The sequence below is a fragment of the Hyla sarda genome, chromosome 5, assembly GCF_029499605.1.
Source record: "Hyla sarda isolate aHylSar1 chromosome 5, aHylSar1.hap1, whole genome shotgun sequence".
Taxonomy (NCBI): Eukaryota; Metazoa; Chordata; class Amphibia; order Anura; family Hylidae; genus Hyla; species Hyla sarda.
In genome coordinates this window covers 149,010,756-149,030,229 of record NC_079193.1, presented here as the reverse complement: position 1 = coordinate 149,030,229, position 19,474 = coordinate 149,010,756, and the positions used below count along the sequence as shown (strand labels likewise).

The window sequence follows — 19,474 nt, the reverse complement described above, 5'->3', positions numbered from 1 at the left end:
ACTGCAGGGGGAAACTCCCCCAGCTTCTGAGAGGAAATCAGAAAGACTCATTACATGAATATATATATTAAAAGGTATTTTACATATTAACACATGCATGTTATGATGCATACAGGTCTTAGGGCACATTACTACAATGATTTTAGCTTTTTTTCTCCTTACTAATGACAGTAACGCTTTGAATGCCACAATTTACCGTATTTATCGGCGTATAACACACACTTTTTAGGCTAAAATTTTTAGCCTAAAGTCTACCTGTGTGTTATACGCCGATAAGCCGCTGCAGTTCAATGATTTAAAGCGGGCGCTTTAAATCAATGAACTGCAGCGGCTTTGCAGGTATAGAGACCTGCCGTCGCTGCCGCCTTCTCTGCCCCTGCCTGTCCTGGGGTCTAGAGCCTATCGATGCCACTGCCCCATTGCCGGCGCCGACAGCCAGGGGGAGAGAAGCGGCGCCAGCAATGGGGCCGCGGCGCCGACAGACAGGGGGAGAGAAGGGGCAGCGGCACCCATTGCCGGCGCCGCTGCCTCCCCCATCCCCGGTTGTATAATTACCTGTTGCCGGGGTCGGGTCTGCGCTGCTTCAGGCCATCGGTGTGCGTCCCATGCGTCGTTGCTATGCACTGCACGGCGCGGCGCAATGACGTCACTCGTCATAGCAACGACGCAGGGGATGCACACCGGAGGCCTGAAGAAGCGCGGACCCGACCCCGGCAACAGGTAATTATACAACCGGGGATGGGGGAGGCAACGGGGCAGCGGCGCCTCCAATGGGTGCCGCTGCCCCTTCTCTCCTACTGGCTATCGGCGCCGCTGCCCCATTGCTGGCGCCGCTTCTCTCCCCCTGGCTATCTGCGCCGGCAATGGGGCGCCGGCACAGATAGTCAGGGGGAGAGAACGGGCAGCGGCGCAGATAGCCAGCAGGAGAGAAGCGGCGGCAGCAGGGCTCTAGACCCCAGGAAAGGCAGGGGGAGAAAAGTGGGCAGCAACGGCCTCTCTCCCCCTGCCTTTCCTGGAGGTGTATCGGGGTATACGCATGCACACACACGCACCCTCATTTTACCAAGGATATTTGGGTAAAAAACTTTTTTTACCCAAATATCCTTGGTAAAATGAGGGTGCGTGTTATAGGCTGGTGCGTGGTATACCCTGATAAATACGGTACTTTAAACATTAATGGACCCATCGGCAACCCGGGTGCCAAAGTGTTGCTGTGGAAGCCCAAAGCCTTACCTCTGCTTCTGGGTCTTCCCTGGCTCTGTGATTGTTAGAGTCTTAGGTAGGCTTCAGCAATCAAGCCCAGATAAGATCTACTGGTCTATAACAGTTTATTATAGGCCCCTAGGGAGGGCAAAATAATATGAGAAAACAAACTAAAAAGCTTTTAAAAATATAACCCCCTCAAAATTTTAACCTTTTCTTATTTTTAAAATATAGCACCGTTCAAAAAAAACAAAGCATCGTGGCATGTGTAATTGTCCAAAGTAATAAATACATTCTTGATCCAGAATGGTCATTTGCATAAACATTAATAAAATTCCAAAACATCAAAATTGTAAATTTTTGGTCACATCATGTCCCAAAACATTTTGAATAAAAAGTGATTAAAAAAGTTATAACCACACAAAAGTGGTACAGTTAAAAACTACAGCTCATGGAGCAAAAAGTAAACTCTAAGGCCGACATTAATCATTGTCATTAGACAGTTTTTTGTGTCTAAAAAAGGCAAAAAAAAAAGCGCAAACAGGGTTTATTTGCGCCTTTTTTGCACCTTTCAGTTTACAAATTTCTGCTGATTTTGAGTTGCAATCCACTGATTTTGGCAATACACATGATATAGAAGGGTTTTATGAACTGCGCCTTTTTGTGAAAAGGCGCAAAGCCACTGAAAAGTCTCTAAAACTACACTAGCCCAGACTTCGATTAGCTTTTTGGTGTATGTGAAGAGAGAAATTTCAGAAAATATGACCTGCATTAAATTTAACAAATGCTCTGTGACCATTTAATAAATTTGGTGTTCCTACACATTACCAGCACACAAAAAAAAAGGTGTAAAAAATGCTTCACTTAGGCCCCTTTCACACTACAGGTATCATCCTGCTTTTTTTACTGCCGGTATTTTACAATAACGGATGAAAAAAAACGGATGCAATAACTGATAATAACGGATAATAACTGATGACCATCATCCGTTATTTTTAATGGGTTTTTTTCTTATCAGGTTTTTAACCATTTTTTTGTTAAGCTGTACTGAGCATACTCAGTACAAAAAGGATGTCAAAAAAATGGACAATAACGGATGATAATGGATGTTTTTTTTTTTAACATCCGTTTCCCATAGACTTCAATGTAAAATTTTAACGGACGTTTTTTCACCATTATTTTTTCCGGACCAAAAATTAGTGCATGCACAGTCTTATGTGCCGTACAAAAATAACGGACATTAGTAAAAACGGACATACCTGATGCAAAAGGATGGTCAAAAAATCCCATTGACATGAATGGGATTTTTTGACATCCGTTTTCAGGACTTTTAGCAGGGAGTAGTAACGGAGGTTTTTACAGGATGATACCTGTAGTGTGAAAGGGGCCTTACACCTACAATGATAAATGCCAGCCTAAGGGTATGTTCACACAGTGGAATTTCCATGCAGAATTCCACAGCAGCAGATTCCCACTGATATCTATGGTATTCTGCTGCACTGTCACACTGTAGAATTTTCGCAGCAGATGTTTCTGCTGCAGAAATCCTGATTCGGGAGTCCACTCGGAAATGCGTTGCCGTGTAAGAGACGCTGCATTTCCAAGCAGTCCTAGCGCCGGTATGTTCTGCGGGTGCTCTGCTGTCGGGGGAATGTCCACACAGAAATTTTTTTTAAATATTGTTCTACATATATATTTCTTTCTGGCTTCGTCATACATTTTATAATATGAAAGTACAACTCACCCTGCAAAAAAATAAGCCCTAATACAACTTTGTCAGTGGAAAAATGAAAGGATTATAGGTCTTAGAAAATGAAGAAGAAGAAAACGTAAACCAGAAATCAAAATTCAAGAAGACATGAAAGGGTTAAATCCCCTGTGGAGGAGATAAGAAGTAGCATTGATACAATGAATGAGAGTGTTCCTATTTCTTAAGACACAGAAGCCTGTGCAACAAAGTTACTATTGAGTATTTTGAAATATACTTCAAGGCAAACAATGAAATAAAAACATGCAGAATGCCTCATTTTGTATCTATATGCACAAAATACAAAACACTTTGTTCATACAATTAGAGTTTATGAAACTGATAATTGTAGAAAAAAAACACAATACTGAATTTTAAGATGCTATTACATATTCTTTGTTAACTATAAAACAGTCAAAATATTGCATTATACTCTGATGTATATTGTTCTTGAGCATATACCAAATAAAAAGGAGTGACAGACTATTTTACATGTCTGGTAAATCCTCATGATCATGAAATATAACATTTAATGTACATACAGTATCTGCTTAAATAATAGACACAGTTCAAGAATTCTTGTGAACCTGCAGTAATGATTAAATTTTAAACAAAACTCCTGCCAAATTATTAATATACAATAGTATTATATATTAATACATATAAATATATATATATATATATATATATATATATATTATATAATATATTAATATAATAATACAATATTATACAATAATATACTTATAAGGCATTGATAATAAGTGGCAAATACGCTGTCTGCATTCAACCCCAGCTGTTATGGAAACATGACTAGATAAATATTGGTGGAAAATTATTAAAAGAAAAAATTGACATTAACCAACCATGTAAACTGTATTGGGCTGAAGGTTCCAGTAACTATAAATTAACACTTTTTTTTAGTAGTAATGGCAGTATTTAGTCCACATAATGCTTTTAATTACTTAGTTTATGAGCTACTGACTCTTTAAAGGGGATGTCCAACTAAACAACTGCTCCTCAAAATGCAAACCACCTAACACTCAGAACACCATAAAAACAGGTCCTGTAATTGTATCTGAACATGCAACAAATGGGCTACTGTGTTATACATGGTCATGTGAATCCTTAAGAGTGGCTACATCACGGCGCTCTCCAACCTGGGTGATAAAGGGGGATACTAAGGAGTGGACTGTCTCTATGAAGTCCATATGCTGCAATAGAAAAATCTGAGGGGTTATCTGATTAAGATAACCTCTTTAATTTTAATACTTTTAATAATACAACACAAGTATGCAGAATTACTAGTTTGAGCAGACTAAAGCTTGTACTGGAAATGATGCAGAGATATTAAAGGGGAACTCCATTATACAAGTACTTTTCCCTATCAACCGAATCCTGTGGATACTGGATAAGTGTCTGATCACGGGAAGATACACAAACGCTGTATTTCTGTCTCTACCACAGAGATACATGGAGGGACATGTCGCCCACTGCTTCATGAGTGGAGGTCACTCTGTGCATGGAGAGAGCTAGGGGGCAGGTCAGGATTCACAGGATTCTGTGGATAGGGAATAAGTATTCGTGTACTAGAGTTCCCCTTTAAAGGCTTAAGAAGCCTCAGCTGCCATAAAAAAAAAAAGGAAATTTTATACATATTGCTGCACCATGATTGCTTTAGGTAAGTATGTCATTTCATATTAGCTGTGTCACAGATGTGTGAACAAGAACAACTAAAAAGCAATACCAGCCTCAAGTGAAAATCAACCCGACTTTAGAAAAAAATTTTGGGATTTAATAAAAATGGAAAAAAAAGGAAGACGTGGTTATTTTCTCTTCATGAAAATGATTATTTATATATAAAAAAAAAAGTGATTGTGCTTAAAATACCACAAATAGCTATTCATAATGGTTCAGAGAAACAGACATCTTTGAGATAAAAAAAAAAAACTGAAATACAGTTTTTGAGACGGCAAAATTGTTTAAAACAGTTTCCCCTTTCCTGCATATATGTCTGGATGGCATTTAGTACAAGATCTAGTTAACAACTTGAGGGGGTCCCTCAGGTATGAGGGAGGTGAAGAATGTGGTTATGAATGACCAAGCTGATGCCACAAGTCCAAGGGGTGCAACTGCTGGGACATCATCCCCCCTCTCTTCTGCTCCATCATCTTGAATGCCTTCGTCCATGCGACGTTCCTTTAGTAGAAAATAAACATATGTTACAATACATTTAGATTAACGTAGTAGTTCTGTACAAGCAAAATACTGCTTTCCAAACAGTTAAACTCCTCGCAATAAAGAATGATGTTCATCCTACAATTTATTATTAATAGCTTAAACAAACAGTCTTCATGGGCCATCAGCAGCTGTTAAAATAAACTGTCAATATGGTCAATATCCCCATGGAACATTGGCATCATCATCACAATATAAAGAGACATACAGTGGGGGGGAAAGTATTTAGTCAGCCACCAATTGTGCAAGTTTTCCCACTTGAAAAAAATGAGAGGCCTGTAATTTTCATCATAGGTATACCTCAACTATGAGAGAAGGTATAGGGGGAAAGAATACATTAAATCACATTGTAGGATTTCTAATGAATTAATTAGAAAATTCCTCGGTAAAATAAGTATTTGGTCACCTACAAACAAGCAATATTTCTGGCTCTCACAGACCTGTAAATTCTTCTTTAAGAGTCTCTTCTGTCCTCCACTCATTACCTGTATTAATGGCACCTGTTTGAACTTGTTACCAAACTCCACTATGGCCAAGACCAAAGTGCTGTCAGATGCAATAGGCAAGAAGCTTGGTGTGAAGAAATCAACTGTGGGAGCAATTATTAGAAAATGGAAGACACACAAGGCCACTGAATCTCCCTCGATCTGAGGCTCCACGCAAGATCTCACCCTGTGGTATCAAAATGATCACAAGAATGGTGAGCAAAAATCCCTGAACCACACGGGGGGACCTAGAGAATGACCTGCAGAGGAGGGGGCATGGCGAGGCGCCGTGGAAGATGGCTGCTTAGTGCTAGAGCTCCGGCGCAACAAGGCCCTCTGCCAGCCTAAATAAGCCTTGACCGCTTGCTGCCCTATGGAGAAAACCTATTGCAAGTCCTCCAGGAGACGCCCCGCTGCCCAGAACCCCTCTCCGATACCATGCGACATCCAGCTCCCAGAGCCGCCGGCCTGCCCGCGATCACTGGCCACGCTTCCGGGCTGCGCTCCCGTACGGGGACTCCCACGGCTCACCGGGTGCTCCCTGCAACTGTGATACCGCTGGCACACCCTCCATTAACCCCCGGAGCTACTCACATCCTCACTCCGAGTGTACCGGCGGCTTCCTGTGAGACCTGCGTACCGGAGTCGCGGCTGCCTGCGCAGTCAGTGGGCCTGGCGGAAGTGTAGAGGATCCCGAAGCCAGCGCGGATACCTTCACAGCTCCAGAACGGAGACCTCCCGTCCACATAGCCCCCAGACCCTGCGACAGCTGATTCTGCAGGTGCAGCTCTTTTGTCTCCACATCTGCCTCCTTCTCCACTGTGCCCTCCCTATAAAGGGCCCGCAGAAGCCCTGCAGGCCTCCTGGGCTTCTATAGTGAGGGGAACCCCCTCTTTGCCCCCCCCCCCCACACACACACACACACACACATCGGGACTGCCTGCTGCAATGGACTGGGCCTCTCCCCTACCTCTTCTCCCCCCCCCCCCCTGCCCCTGGGGATACCCCGGACTCTCCACCTGTCCATTTCTCCCCTGCTCCTGCTCCCAAATCTCCCAGGAGCATGTCTGCTACCACACCACCTGCGGGGGCTCTTGGCTTGATGCCCTTGAGGGCCTCTGTGATGTCAGCAATGGTCTCTGGGACCCCCCCTCCGGAAGGTAGGGGGTCATCATCCTGGGACAGTCTCCCTGACATGGAGCTGGAGTGCTCGGGAATCCCAGCTACCACACCAATGCCCTTTGACCTGTGTCAGCTCTCCTTCTAAGGAGGACTTTCGCTCTTTAATTTCTGAAGTCAAAGATGCCTGCCATGCTGAAATCTCCTCACTTCCCCAAGACTTGCAGCATGTTGCAGACAGAGTTGAGAGTCTGGAAGAGGCCCATGATTCCACCAGGGCATATATCGCTCAGCTTCAGTCCACCGTTGCCTCACAATCGGAGTTCCTCTGCTATCTGCATAACCATAAGGAGGATCTGGATAATAGGGGGTGCCGGAACAATATCCGAGTGCGGGGTCTCCCCGAAGCCACCCTGGATGAAGACCTGCATGCAACCCTGGAAGCTATTTTTAACCTTCTCCTGGGTGAACCCCCATCCCATAGGATCAAGTTGGATAGGGCGCACCGAGCCCTTTGATCTAAATCCTCTTGTGGCCCCCTAGAGACATCATCTGTTGTGTGAATGACTTTCAACTCAAGGAGGCTATCAAGACTAAGGCCCGATCCCAGCGGAAGTTCGACTTTGATGGTGCTCCTATTCAGCTATATCAAGACCTCTTGTGGATCACCCTCAGGAAGAGGCACCTGCTCTAACCTCTTTCGGCTGTCCTCCGGAATCACCATGTCCCTTACCGCTGGAACTTTCTCTTTGCCCTACAAGCCCGTAAAGATGGACTCTCCACTGTTTTGCGTTCACACTCAGATCTCCTGTCTTTTTGCTCCACCCTGGACATTCCTACTCCTCAACTGATGGACTGGGGCCTCTACCCTCCACCCCTCCCTCCCGTGTGGCAACCGGTCCATAATGGGTGGTCTGGAGGGAACAGGAAAGCAGTCCCCCCTGGCTGACCCCCCCCCCCCCACTTGAGATGGGGCCTAGTGTTCCTCTGGTGCCTGTGGGACTTCGCTTCTCCTTGATTCTTTGTTATTATTGTTTTGCACTTATTGAGCCGTTGTTGTTGTTAATACATCCTATGTCCTTATTGGCGGTCATCTATACCTGCTGCTTTTGGCATGGCCTCGTGGGGTAAGCCTTTCTGGGCTGGTTCCGTCTTTTCACAACGATGTTCTGTCATCTCCCCACAGAAGCCTTCCCAAACGAAAAGATATTTTGGAGGTGCCTATTAGGGATCGACCGATATCGTTTTTTTAGGGCCGATACCGATAATCGGTGCAGGTTAGGGCCGATAGCCGATAACTTATACCGATATTCCGGTATAAGTTATCGGCTATTTAACCCCCTGCGACACTGTTGCAGATCATTGATTTAAAGCGGGCGCTTTAAATCAATGATCTGCAGTGGCTTTTGCGGGGCCATAGGCCGCCGCCACCACCCGCTTCTCTCCCCTTACCTGTCAGGGTGGTCCAGGCCATCCATCCATCGTTCCTGTAGTGTCCGGGGGCGTTCCGGGTGGAGGGTGGTCCGGTCCGGGCTTTCCTTCTTCTCCGGCGGTCATCTTCTCCACTCCGGGCAGGCTCCGGCCTAGTACGCTGCATAGACGCCGCTGCGCAGTGACGCCCATGCGCAGCGATGCACCTGACGTCACGGCGTAGTGGCGTCTATGCAGCGTACTAGGCTGGAGCCTGCCCGGAGTGGAGAAGATGACCGCCGGAGAAGAAGGACAGCCCGGACCGGACCACCCTCCACCCGGAACGCCCCCGGACGCTACAGGAACGATGGATGGATGGCCCGGACCACCCCCATTACGGGTAAGTTTAATTTTTTTATTGACTGGGAGGGTGGGGGAGGGGCCCGACCGGTATAGCGGTATGGGAAAAAATCCATACCGGTATACCGCCTAGAATCACGGTGGGGGGTGCGACGCGGTGCGGTGGGTTGGCGGTGCGGTGCGGCGGGTCGAGGTTGTGGCGGTCGCGGTGCGGTGGGGGCGGTGCGGGGCATTATCGGCTTATCGGCAAGATAATTGCCGATACCGATAATGCCCAAAATCGTGATTATCGGACGATAATATCGGCCATACCGATAATCGGTCGATCCCTAGTGCCTATGCACCTCAATTTTGCTGCTGTTTTGTGCCTAATCTTTGACCCAGTGGTCAATTGTTTATTCCTTGATTCGTTGTTTTCTATGTTCTTCTTCTTATGTCTCTGTTTTTATTGTCTTGTCCTTTGTGGTATGTCTTGTCTCTCCCTTTCCCTATGTTTCCTTCCCCTCCTCCCTCTTTTCTTCTAGGCTTCCAGAGGCGGTCAGGTCTCCCCTTGACTCCTACATCCCTCGATAGTGCTCATGGCTGTGGGAATCCTTTTCTCGTACCTGGGTGAGTGCATTCTCAGCTTCCTCCTCCCCCCTTTTTCTCGACCATGGCTAAGTGCGTTTCCTTGAATGTTAAGGGCCTCAACTTCCCCCCCTAAGCAGCGCCTCTTGCAATGGGAGTTGGTCTCGCAGAGGGCCAATTTTTCTTGTTCTAGTTTTTCTTCAGGGAAACACACTTCAACTGCTCTGGTTCTTTCCAATTTCTACACCATCTTTACCCGCTTGCTTTTTTGGCCACTCTGGATCCACACTCTGGCCACACCTGATCTCTCGGTCCTGCCTCATCCAGGTTTCTTCCTCATATACTGACCCCCAGGGACGGTGCGTGATAGTGGAGGGCTCCCTTGGAGGTAAACCTATGCTTCTATGCAATATCTATGCAAATAATACCTATCAGATCCTTTTTTTGTATCGGGTCCTCACTCGGTTAAGTAAATATCCCCCATCGGCTTGGCTTTTTGACGAAAATATTTACCTTCCCACCCCCCCCCCCCCACTATGGACAGTCACTCAGCCCTTGGTAGCCCTACCCCTTCTGCCGCCCAACTGCGTTTAGCTTCTTTGCTCCGTCGACTGCTACGCTCCTCCTGCTTATATGACCTATGGAGGATTAATCCTCTGCTTCCCTCAACCCTATTTCTTGGTCAGACCATGGGCCAGTTCTCCTGTCTTTCTCTTCTGTCGCCTCCTTTCCCAGAAGCTGCCACTGGCGTCTTAACGACTCTTTACTCAAATTCTTGCCCTCCCAGGAATCGATCCAGGCCTCTATAGTTGAAAATTTTACTCTCTACCAGGGATCAGTCTCTTCTCCAGCTGTTCTCTGGGAGACCCATAAATTGGTAGTTAGGGGGCATTGTATTGCTCTGGGCTCCCGTCTGAAGCGTGATGCCCTGGCTCGTACCCTGGAGTTGCAAACGCAAGTTCGTAACCTTGAGGCTGCCTTGCTTTCCGATCCTTCCCTTCCGGTGCTGAGGCGTCCGGTCGCGGCCCGTGCCCAACTGGGTGAGCTTGCACTCCGTAAAGTGGAGCGACAGCTTCTCTATGCTAAACAACGGTTTTCCGAGAAGGGTAACAAGGCCCACTCGATGCTGGCTAGAGGTTTGAGAGACCATGCTGTGGCCCAGATGCCCTATGCTCTGAAAGACCCCTCTGGCCTCTTCACTATCACCTTGACGCTATCTCTCGTCTCTTTAGGGACTACTACTCTAAGCTTTACTCTCTTCCCTCCCAATTGCCTTCTGACCCTGGGGACTGTGACGCATTGTTGGATTCCTTTCTTTCGGAGTGCCACTTGCCATCTCTCTCGCCACCTGATCAAGCTACTTTAAATGCTTTGATCACGCTTGAGGAAGTAACAGAATTTCTTGCCTTCAGGACGCTCCCCTGGCCCAGACGGTTTCTCCTATTTATATTACAAGACCTTTTCTGCTCTTTTTCTCCCTCACCTTGTTCCTCTGTTTAACTAATTCATGGGGGGAGAGGGGATCCCGCAGTCCTTTTTTTGACTCTTTAGTTATCCTTATCCCCAAACCGGGTAAGGACCCACATGACTGCTCCAGCTATAGGCCCATAGCCTTGCTCAATAACAATCTGAAGCTGTTCTCTAAGATTCTAGCAGCCCGTCTCGGTTGTCTCCTCCCCTCCCTCATCCATAAAGATCAGGTGGGCTTCATACCTTGCCGTCAGGGAGGTGATTACACAAGGCGGGTGATTAAACTAATAGATCAGGTTAACCGACGGTCTGAGCAGTCTGTTGTCCTTAGTCTAGATGCTGAAAAGGCCTTTGATAAGCTGTGTTGGCCTTTCCTTTTTGCCACCCTTCGGAAATTTGTGATTACGGATAATTTCCTTACTGCACTGCGGGGTCTCTAATCTTCTCCTACGGCCTCTCTTAAGCTTCCTCATGCCTCTTTCTCACTTTTTCCTCTATCCAATGGAAGCAGACAGGGGTGTCCGTTGCCTCCCCTGATTTTTGCTTTATGTACTGAACCCCTAGCTGCCATGATCCGGTGGGATGCGGACATCTCTGGAATGTTTAAAATCTGCCACTTTACTGATGATGTTCTTCTCACCCTCACGAGACCTTTGACTTCTCTCCCTTACCTCTATAGTGTTCTACGTTCTTACGGTGTGGTTTCTGGCTACAAAATTTCTCTCTCTAAAACTGAGGTCCTGCCCTTGAACCTTCTGCCTTCTCTTTCCGTTTAACTGCGAGCTACCTATTCTTTCCGGTGGTCCCCTTCTGCCATTACCAATCTTGGTGTCCACCTCACTTCAAGCTACTCCTCTCTTTACACTGCTAACTACTGTCCTCTGTTCTGACATCTTCGATCTCTAATGGATAAGTTGCGGTCACAATATATCTCCTTTTTCGGGTGCATAGTGGCGGTTAAAATGACCATACTTCCAAAATTTCTTTATCTTTTCAAAACCATGCCTGTCCGAGTACCGTTGTCTGCCCTGTGAACATTCCAATCAGCCATTTTTCATTTTATTTGGGACGGTAAGAGGCATCGCCTCCCGATGTCATTTATGTTGGCGGGTAGGCCTATGGGGGGCCTGTTGGTAGCAGATGTCACTAAGTATTATTGGGCCGCTCATCTAAACCCTCTAGCTGCCTGGACCGCATATCACGCTTATAGCTGCTGGATGGAACTTGAGAAATTGTGGTTGGCACCGATCCACCTAAATACATTCCTCTGGAATCCCTCCCCCACTACAGTTCTCCTAGGCCCCTTACTAGGACCCATGTCCTTCTCCAGATATGTAGGGGGGTATTGCTCCGGGAAATTCTGTCATTTTTCCCATGTCTCCCCCTGCAATCTTTCCTTTACCATCCCGCTTTCCCCCAAGCCTCACTTCCAGTATAGTTAATGAATGGGGCTGTAAGGGGCTCTTCTGTTGGGCTGATATAGTGGACCCCCTATCCTGCACACTGCCATCCTTTGAGAACTTAGTCTCTCGACATGGTCTTCCCTTCTACAAACGACTTCATTATCTCCAGCTCAGGCACTTTATGTCGTCCGTGCTGGGAACTCTTGTGGTTACCCTACCTACGGCATTCGAGCGGTTGTGTTTCTCTGGGCCACAGACGAAGGGTCTTCTCTCAGACATTTACTCCATTATTAATGCTCCTCCTGATGGGAGTGCTCCATCTCATCGTTACATGAGTCGTTGGGAAGAGGTGTTGAACACCACTATCACACTGCCCCAATGGCGAATTATTTGGCAGCGGGCCTCCAAGGCCTCCATTTGTACAGCCTATAAAGAAATGCAATTTAAGATGTTAATGGGCTGGTATCATACCCCTGCACTGCTTAATAAATTGAACCCAAATATCCCTCCTCAATGTTGGTGCTGTGGTGTGGGGCTAGGCACAGTCTTTCACATATTCTATTCCTGCCCTATGATTGTTACTTATTGTGAAATGGTGAAAAGACTGGTGGCAGAAATACTTGGGGCTCAGATCCCCTTGGACCCCCTGGTCTACCTGTTGTACCTCTCCACTAAGACTTTAAGTTGTTCATGCACATGGTCTTAGCAACTAAAACTCTAATCGCAAAATGCTGGAAGCAACCCCTCCCCCCAACTGAGATGGATGTAGTAGCGAGAATCAGGGAAATACATTCTCTCGAATCCCTTACTGCCTCCCTTAATAATTCCTTACCTCTCTTCCTGTCTGTTTGGGAGCCCTGGGATAGGTTCTCAGATAGGCAACCTCCTTAATTCTCTTATTTTTTTCGTGTGCTGTCCTCCTCTACCCCTCACTCCCCCCCCCCTTCCTAGTCCTTTCCCTCCCTTTCTCCCTGCCTTCCTTGTCTTACTTGTGATGTCCTGTTTTCGTCTCTGTTTGTCTTGTCTTGTAAAGAATTGTTCTCTTCTATTTTGGAAGGGCTTGACAACGGGCCTTCCTGGGGCCTACCCAGGAGATTTTATTAAATTATAAGCACTGTTTGACAACTGAGCATTGTATGAGAGGATCCTGCGAAATTACTTGCTCAGTCGTCCTGTTTACTGCCTGGTATTCTCCTGGTGCCTATTTCTAACTCGTGCTTTGTATTATAATATATTCTTCGCTGATTTATTTCTGTACTGGAAAACCTTAATAAAAACTTACAGATGAAAAAAAAAATGACCCGCAGAGAGCTGGGGCCAAAGTAACAAAGGCTACCATCAGTAACACACTACGCTGCCAGGGACTCAAATCATGCAGTGCCAGATGTGTGTCCCTGCTTAAGCCAGTACATGTCTGGGCCAGTCTGAAGATTGCTAGTTTGAGAGCATTTGGATGATCCAGAAGAGGACTGGGAGAATGTCATATGGTCAGATGAAACCAAAGTAGAACTTTTTGGTAAAAACTCAACTCGTAGTGTTTGGAGGAGAAAGAATGCAGAGTTGAATCCAGAAAAACACCATACCTACTGTGAAAACCTTGTGAAGGCTTACAACAAAGGGTATATAACAAAGTATTGAGCTGAACTTTTGTTAGGCTGGATTCACATCACGTTTTCTCCCATATGGGAGTGCATACGGCAGGGGGGAGCTAAAACCTCGTGCTCCTGTATGCTTTCGTATGCGCTCCCATGTGTAATTAATTTCAATGAGCCGGCCTGAGTGAAACGTTTGGTCAGGTCGGCTCATTTTTGGGCTGTATGCGCTTTTTCACCGGACCTAAAACTGTGGTCAACCAAGGTTTTAGGTCTGGTTGTAAAAGTGCATAAGGCGCAAAAATGAGCCGACCGGACCGAACGTTTCACTCCGGCCGGCTCATTGAAATGCATTACATACGGGAGCGCATACGAAAGCATACAGGAGCGCGAGGTTTTAGCTACTCCCAGCCATAGGTGCTGCCGTATGGGAGAAAACCTCATGTGAACCAGCCCTTATTGACCTAATACTTATTTTCCACCATTATTTGGAAATAAATTCTTTAAAAATCAGACAATGTGATTTTATGGATTTTTTTTTCTCATTATGTCTCTCATAGTTGAGGTATACCTATGATGAAAATTACAGGCCCCTCTCGTCTTTGTAAGTGGGAGAACTTGCACAATTGGTGGCTGACTAAATCCTTTTTTTTCCCCACTGTAGATGCTAGTTATTTGTTTATGCATTACCTAAACATAGCAAATCAAAAACAACTATGTAGTTATGTAGAAACAACAACTTATATTAACAGAAGTTACTTGTGTAACACTTACAGGATTTAAATGTCTTTCCTACCCTCTACTTCCTTGGCTTTTTCTAATGACAATGCTAAGGCTAGTGCCAACATTGAAGAGGACCCATGGCCTCTCCTGGCCTGCCAATTTTTTGTATATACATGTATTCCCCATGAAATAATCTTGGAGCATATTTTCTTATAGCTCTGTGTTGCCATGCCCTTCCCATAGACATGAATAGAGGGGCGTGGCATCGCTAAGGGGCATGGCCTTGACATCACGTCCCCGTCTCGGAGGCAGCGCCTGGCACAGAATGCCGGGGGCTGCACCAAGATCGCAGGGGTCACCAGCTGCGGGACCCCTGCGATCATACATCGTATCCCCTTTGGATAGGGGATAGGATGTATAAAACTGGAATACCCCTTTAAAGAGCACCTGTGGTCTCTCTTGACATGCCTGTTTTAGTAAATACTTGTATTTCCCAGAAATTGAATTCTAAATAGTCAACTGGCTGTTACCAACTGGTAACACCCAGAAATTTAGTCATACATTTCTAATCAGAAAGACAGAGAAATGGCATAACACAGAGCAATAAGAAAATATGCTCCAGAATAGTTTTTCATTGGTTCATAGTGAATACAAGTATATACTAAAATAAACTGGTTAGGAAGTTCTCTTTAAGGGCAGTAGTCTTAGTCTGCATCATGCAACTGTTTTAAATATATTGCACACACACCCTATATACGAGTCATTTGGGGGAATCCCTAATAGTTTTCCCCGCCGGCCTTAACTGATAGATCTCTCGCTATACCCAAACAGGAAGACATCTATGATATGTGGTTCAGGTACCATGAAAGTGATAAAAGCTTCCCTTTAACTATACAGACATCATCTTTTGCAGTAAGGATAAAACAAATAAGCAGAGTAGCTACATACCATCTCTAGAAGATCATTGTTATTTACTTGATCATTATTGACATCTCCTAAATCTTCTCTAGCTTGCAGCTGACCATCCTCTTGCCTGAAGGGAAACCAGCCAGCCTGGTGCCTGTGCATTAAAAAAGGAGGGTGTAAATATCATACTTCGCACAGAAAATACCTATCTAAAACATGGTAAAATGATACTACATCACTCCATGCATTACTTTCCGAATGAAAAAAAATTAAATAAAAAAAATCAGCCCTACTTCTGTTGTCTCTTCCTGTCTCTAGGGGTCAGTGTTTGTCATCAATATTTAGATGGGATATATCTACACAGTCTCACACATGCATGCTGCATGCATGATTTACAAAAAAGGGTTACACTGTGAGTTCACTGTGGCATGTAATGGGTTAAACTGCAAGTAACTGAGGTTTCTTGGTCCTGGCATTTATTGCAAGGTCTCAACTGTAAGAATTCATGCACGCTACGCTCCAGCCCTAAAAAGGTGGTGGCCTTTGTAAAAACATGTATTGGAGGTCACTAAGGAGTAAAAGGGGAACTCTGATACATACCACTGGGAGCCCCCGCGCAATCTCTTGCTCGGCGCCCCAGCTCTCCTCATCATGGAGCGCTCTCCCATTGAGATGCTTGGAGGGGGTGTGTTGACCACGGCCACTCCCAGCAAGAGAAGAGTCAGTGTGCTGAACACAAATGTGCAGAACACTGGGGACACAATGCAGAAGATTGCGGGGGTCCCAGCGGTCGGACACTTATCCCCTATCCTGAGGAAAAGGAATAAGATGTTAGGTACCAGAGTTCACTGAAGTACAGAAATATTATTAGGATAATAAACATCTACCTATATAGAGTGGGTTAATACTTACATGTACACAAGTATCATTGCCCCCATAACCATGACAAAGCGGCTAAAGGATGAATAGAAGTACACTATACTTAGAAGTATAGCTGCTCGGGATACTGTGTACATCCAGTCAAGCCAATCACGGTTAATATCTTCTTCATTCATTACAGGGCCTCCTTGAGCATTCATTTGGACATTCTGATTCACCTCAGGTGCAATGTTTGGAGCTGCTCTTGGAGGGTTGGGTGGAGGTCGATCAGAATTTATGGTCGGAGTGGCTGGTGGTTGTGCTACTGCATTACCAAAAGTCCCTTGGCTGGAAGCAGCTGCTTGACTGTACAATCAATAAAGAAAAAACATGTTATCCCAATGAAATTAGAGAAAAACAATGTTCTAGTAAATACAAAATACTAAAACACATGTAGCTTTCTATTTGAGGATACAATAATAATCCAGCACACTGAAGTACAGCAACCTCAAATTGCCAGTGCTAGGGCTCCTCTTATACAGCAGTTCCCTGACATACGACTGATTAAACTTATGGGGGGAGATTTATCAAAACCTGTGCAGAGGTAAACTTGCCCAGTTTCCCATAGCAACCAACCAGCTTGCTGCTTTCATTTTTATGAAGGCCTGTGAAAAAGGAAAGAAGCAATCTGATTGGTTGCTATGGGCAACTGGGCAAGTTTTCCTCTGCACAGGTTTTGATAAATCTCCCCCATGGTCTCTCACAGCCCGTTTTAAGTTGAATACAGAGTGTAGGGGAGCACTGTTGATTGAAAGTGGGGAGAGGGAAGATCAATTAACCCTTTAATGACAAAGTGCATAAATGTACTCCCTCTGACCGTGGCCATTGTAGGACCATAAATGGTGGGTCCCAGTTGCTATTAACAGCCAGGATCCACAGCTAATACCAGACATCACTGATCGGGCTGATGTTCAGCATTAACCCTTTAGAGGCTGTGATAAAAGTTTACTGTGGCATCTGGAAACTGGAAAAATTTATTGTTGTTAGCTCATTTTTATTGAAAAGTTCACGGTGTAGAAACGGAAGCCCGCAAAAGTGGAAAAAATTAGTGGTGTTTTTGCAATTTTGCCCCACAATTTTTTTTTTCACTGTAGATTTATAATAAAATGAGCTATGTCCTCATACTGGTCTGTACATGAAAAGCATTTTGGCTATTAGAAGGTGAGGAGGAAAAACTAAAATGCAAAAATAAAAAATCCCTGTGTCCTTAAGGGGTTAAGCAATCAGAATGGAGCAATGTAGCAGCAGTCATGTGTGCACACTGCTACTCCATTCAATTTCTTTGGCAGCTGCCAGAAAAAGATGAGTACAGCACTCAGCTATAGCAGCTATCATACAGAATGAATGAAGCATCAGTACCACATGCAAAGAGCCACACAGCAGGTCCACGTTCTTGAGATCATAGGAGTTCCCTTCAGTGGGACCCTTACCGATCAATTTTACCTAGGGGATATGTTCAAATGGTGGGACCACCCCTTTAAAATTTCTTTCCCTAATAACTATATATTCTTAAAAAGAAAAACAAAAAAAAACAGCAACAACAGTGTCAAGTGAATAGAAATAAATTCAGTGGCCGGGCAAACTATCAAACTCAAACTCTTCATAATACCTCTTCATAAACAAACATATTGTTATTATGCACGCCAATATAAAAATATTAAGAATAAACTTACTACTGCATGTAGTACTGCCGTGCATATATTTGTTGCCACCACATCATCTGCAATGGGGTGAAGACTGAATAAACAGGAAATCCAGCTGGTACTGCTTGTGCAGGAAGATTCCCTACAGATCTAAGGAGAAAAGAACTCTTAGTTTGACATTTAAGTAAAAAAAAAACTTCACACAAGTATGCAAACAAAAAAGCATACATCTTATATCTGACTTACGGTTGTCTGTTGTATGGAAATGAATGACTGTGCATGGCATCTGAATATGTATGAGGATTGTGGCGATGTCTCAAGTTTTCCTCTGTTCTAGGGTTTGATGATGTGGATGGCATATCCTGGGTTGTAGATACTGGGAGAGATGATCCTGAGTGTTCTGAACTCTGAAAAAAAGAAACCGTGCATTTCTAAACTACTAGGTTGTTAGGTATTTGTTAAAAAATAGTCTAAATCTTACATAAACAAAATACAATATATACAGTGAGGCAAAAAAGTATTTAGTCAGTTACCAATTCTGCAAGTTATCCCACTTAAAAAAAGATGAGAGGCCTGTAATTTTGATCATAGGCATACCTAAACTATAAGAGACATAATGAGAAAAAGAAATCCATGAAATCACATGATTTTTAAACAATTTATTTGTAAATTATGGTGGAAAATAAGTATTTGGTCACCTACAAACAAGCAAGATTTCAGGCTCTCACAGAGCTGTAACTTCTTCTTTAAGAGTCTCCTCTGTCCTCCACTCGTTACCTGTATTAATGGCACCTGTTTGAACTCGTCATCAGTATAAATGACACCTGTCCACAACCTCATTCACACTCCATACTCCACTATGGCCAAGACCAAAGAGCTTTTGAAGGACACCAGAAACAAAATTATAGATCTGCACCAGGCTGGGAAGATGGATCTGCAATAGGCAAGCAGCCTGGTGTAAACTGTGTGAGCAATTATTAGAAAATGGAAGAAATACAAGACCACTGATAATCTCCCTCGATCTGGGGCTCCACCCAAGATCTCACACCGTGGTGTCAAAATGATCACAAGAACGGTGAGCAAAAATCCCAGAACCACAAGGGAGGACCTAGTGAATGACCTGCAGAGAGCTGGGACCAAAGTAACAAAGGCTACCATCAGTAACACACTATGCCGCCAGGGACTCAAATCATACAGTGCCAGACGTGTCTCCCTGCTTAAGCCATTACATGTCCGGGCCAGTCTGAAGTTTGCTAGAGAGCATTTGGATCCAGAAGAAAATTGGGAGAATGTCATATGGTCAGAAACCAAAGTAGAACTTTTTGGTAAAAAGAAAAGAATGGAGCCATGTCTAGTGAGATTTTGAGTGAAAACCTCATTCTATCAGCAAGGGCATTGAAGATGAAACGTGGCTGGGTCTTTCAGCATGATAATGATACCAAACACACTGCCAGGCAATGGAGTGGCTTTGTAAGAAGCATTTCAAGGTCCTGGAGTGGCCTAGCCAGTCTCCAGATCTCAACCCATAGAAAACCTTTGGAGGGAGTTGAAAGTCCGTGTTGCCCAGTGCCAGCCCCAAAACATCACTGCTCTAGAGGACATCTGCATGAAAGAATGGGCCAAACTACAAGCAACAGTGTGTGAAAACATTCTGAAGACTTACAGAAAACGTTTGACCTCTGTCATTGCC

The 19,474-nt window shown here is 44.8% G+C and overlaps 1 protein-coding gene across 5 annotated transcripts in view; it reads right to left on the bottom strand.

Moving 5' to 3' along the window:
* Positions 1–3,262: 3,262 nt before the first annotated feature.
* HERPUD2 (HERPUD family member 2) overlaps positions 3,263–19,474 on the bottom strand; it is a 52,638-nt gene continuing 36,426 nt past the window's right edge. For 2 of the 5 annotated variants that reach the window (XM_056520492.1, XM_056520491.1), the window contains exons 4-8: positions 18,031–18,191; positions 17,815–17,934; positions 16,136–16,447; positions 15,266–15,377; positions 3,275–5,149 (exon numbers count right to left, since the gene is read on the bottom strand). In XM_056520492.1, the coding sequence (XP_056376467.1) occupies positions 4,988–5,149; positions 15,266–15,377; positions 16,136–16,447; positions 17,815–17,934; positions 18,031–18,191 (867 nt within the window). In that variant the 3' untranslated portion in view covers positions 3,275–4,987. Of the gene's footprint in view, positions 5,150–15,265; positions 15,378–16,135; positions 16,448–17,814; positions 17,935–18,030; positions 18,192–19,474 lie in introns of all 5 variants that reach the window. The other 3 variants (XM_056520490.1, XM_056520489.1, XM_056520493.1) reach the window with 2 other exon arrangements.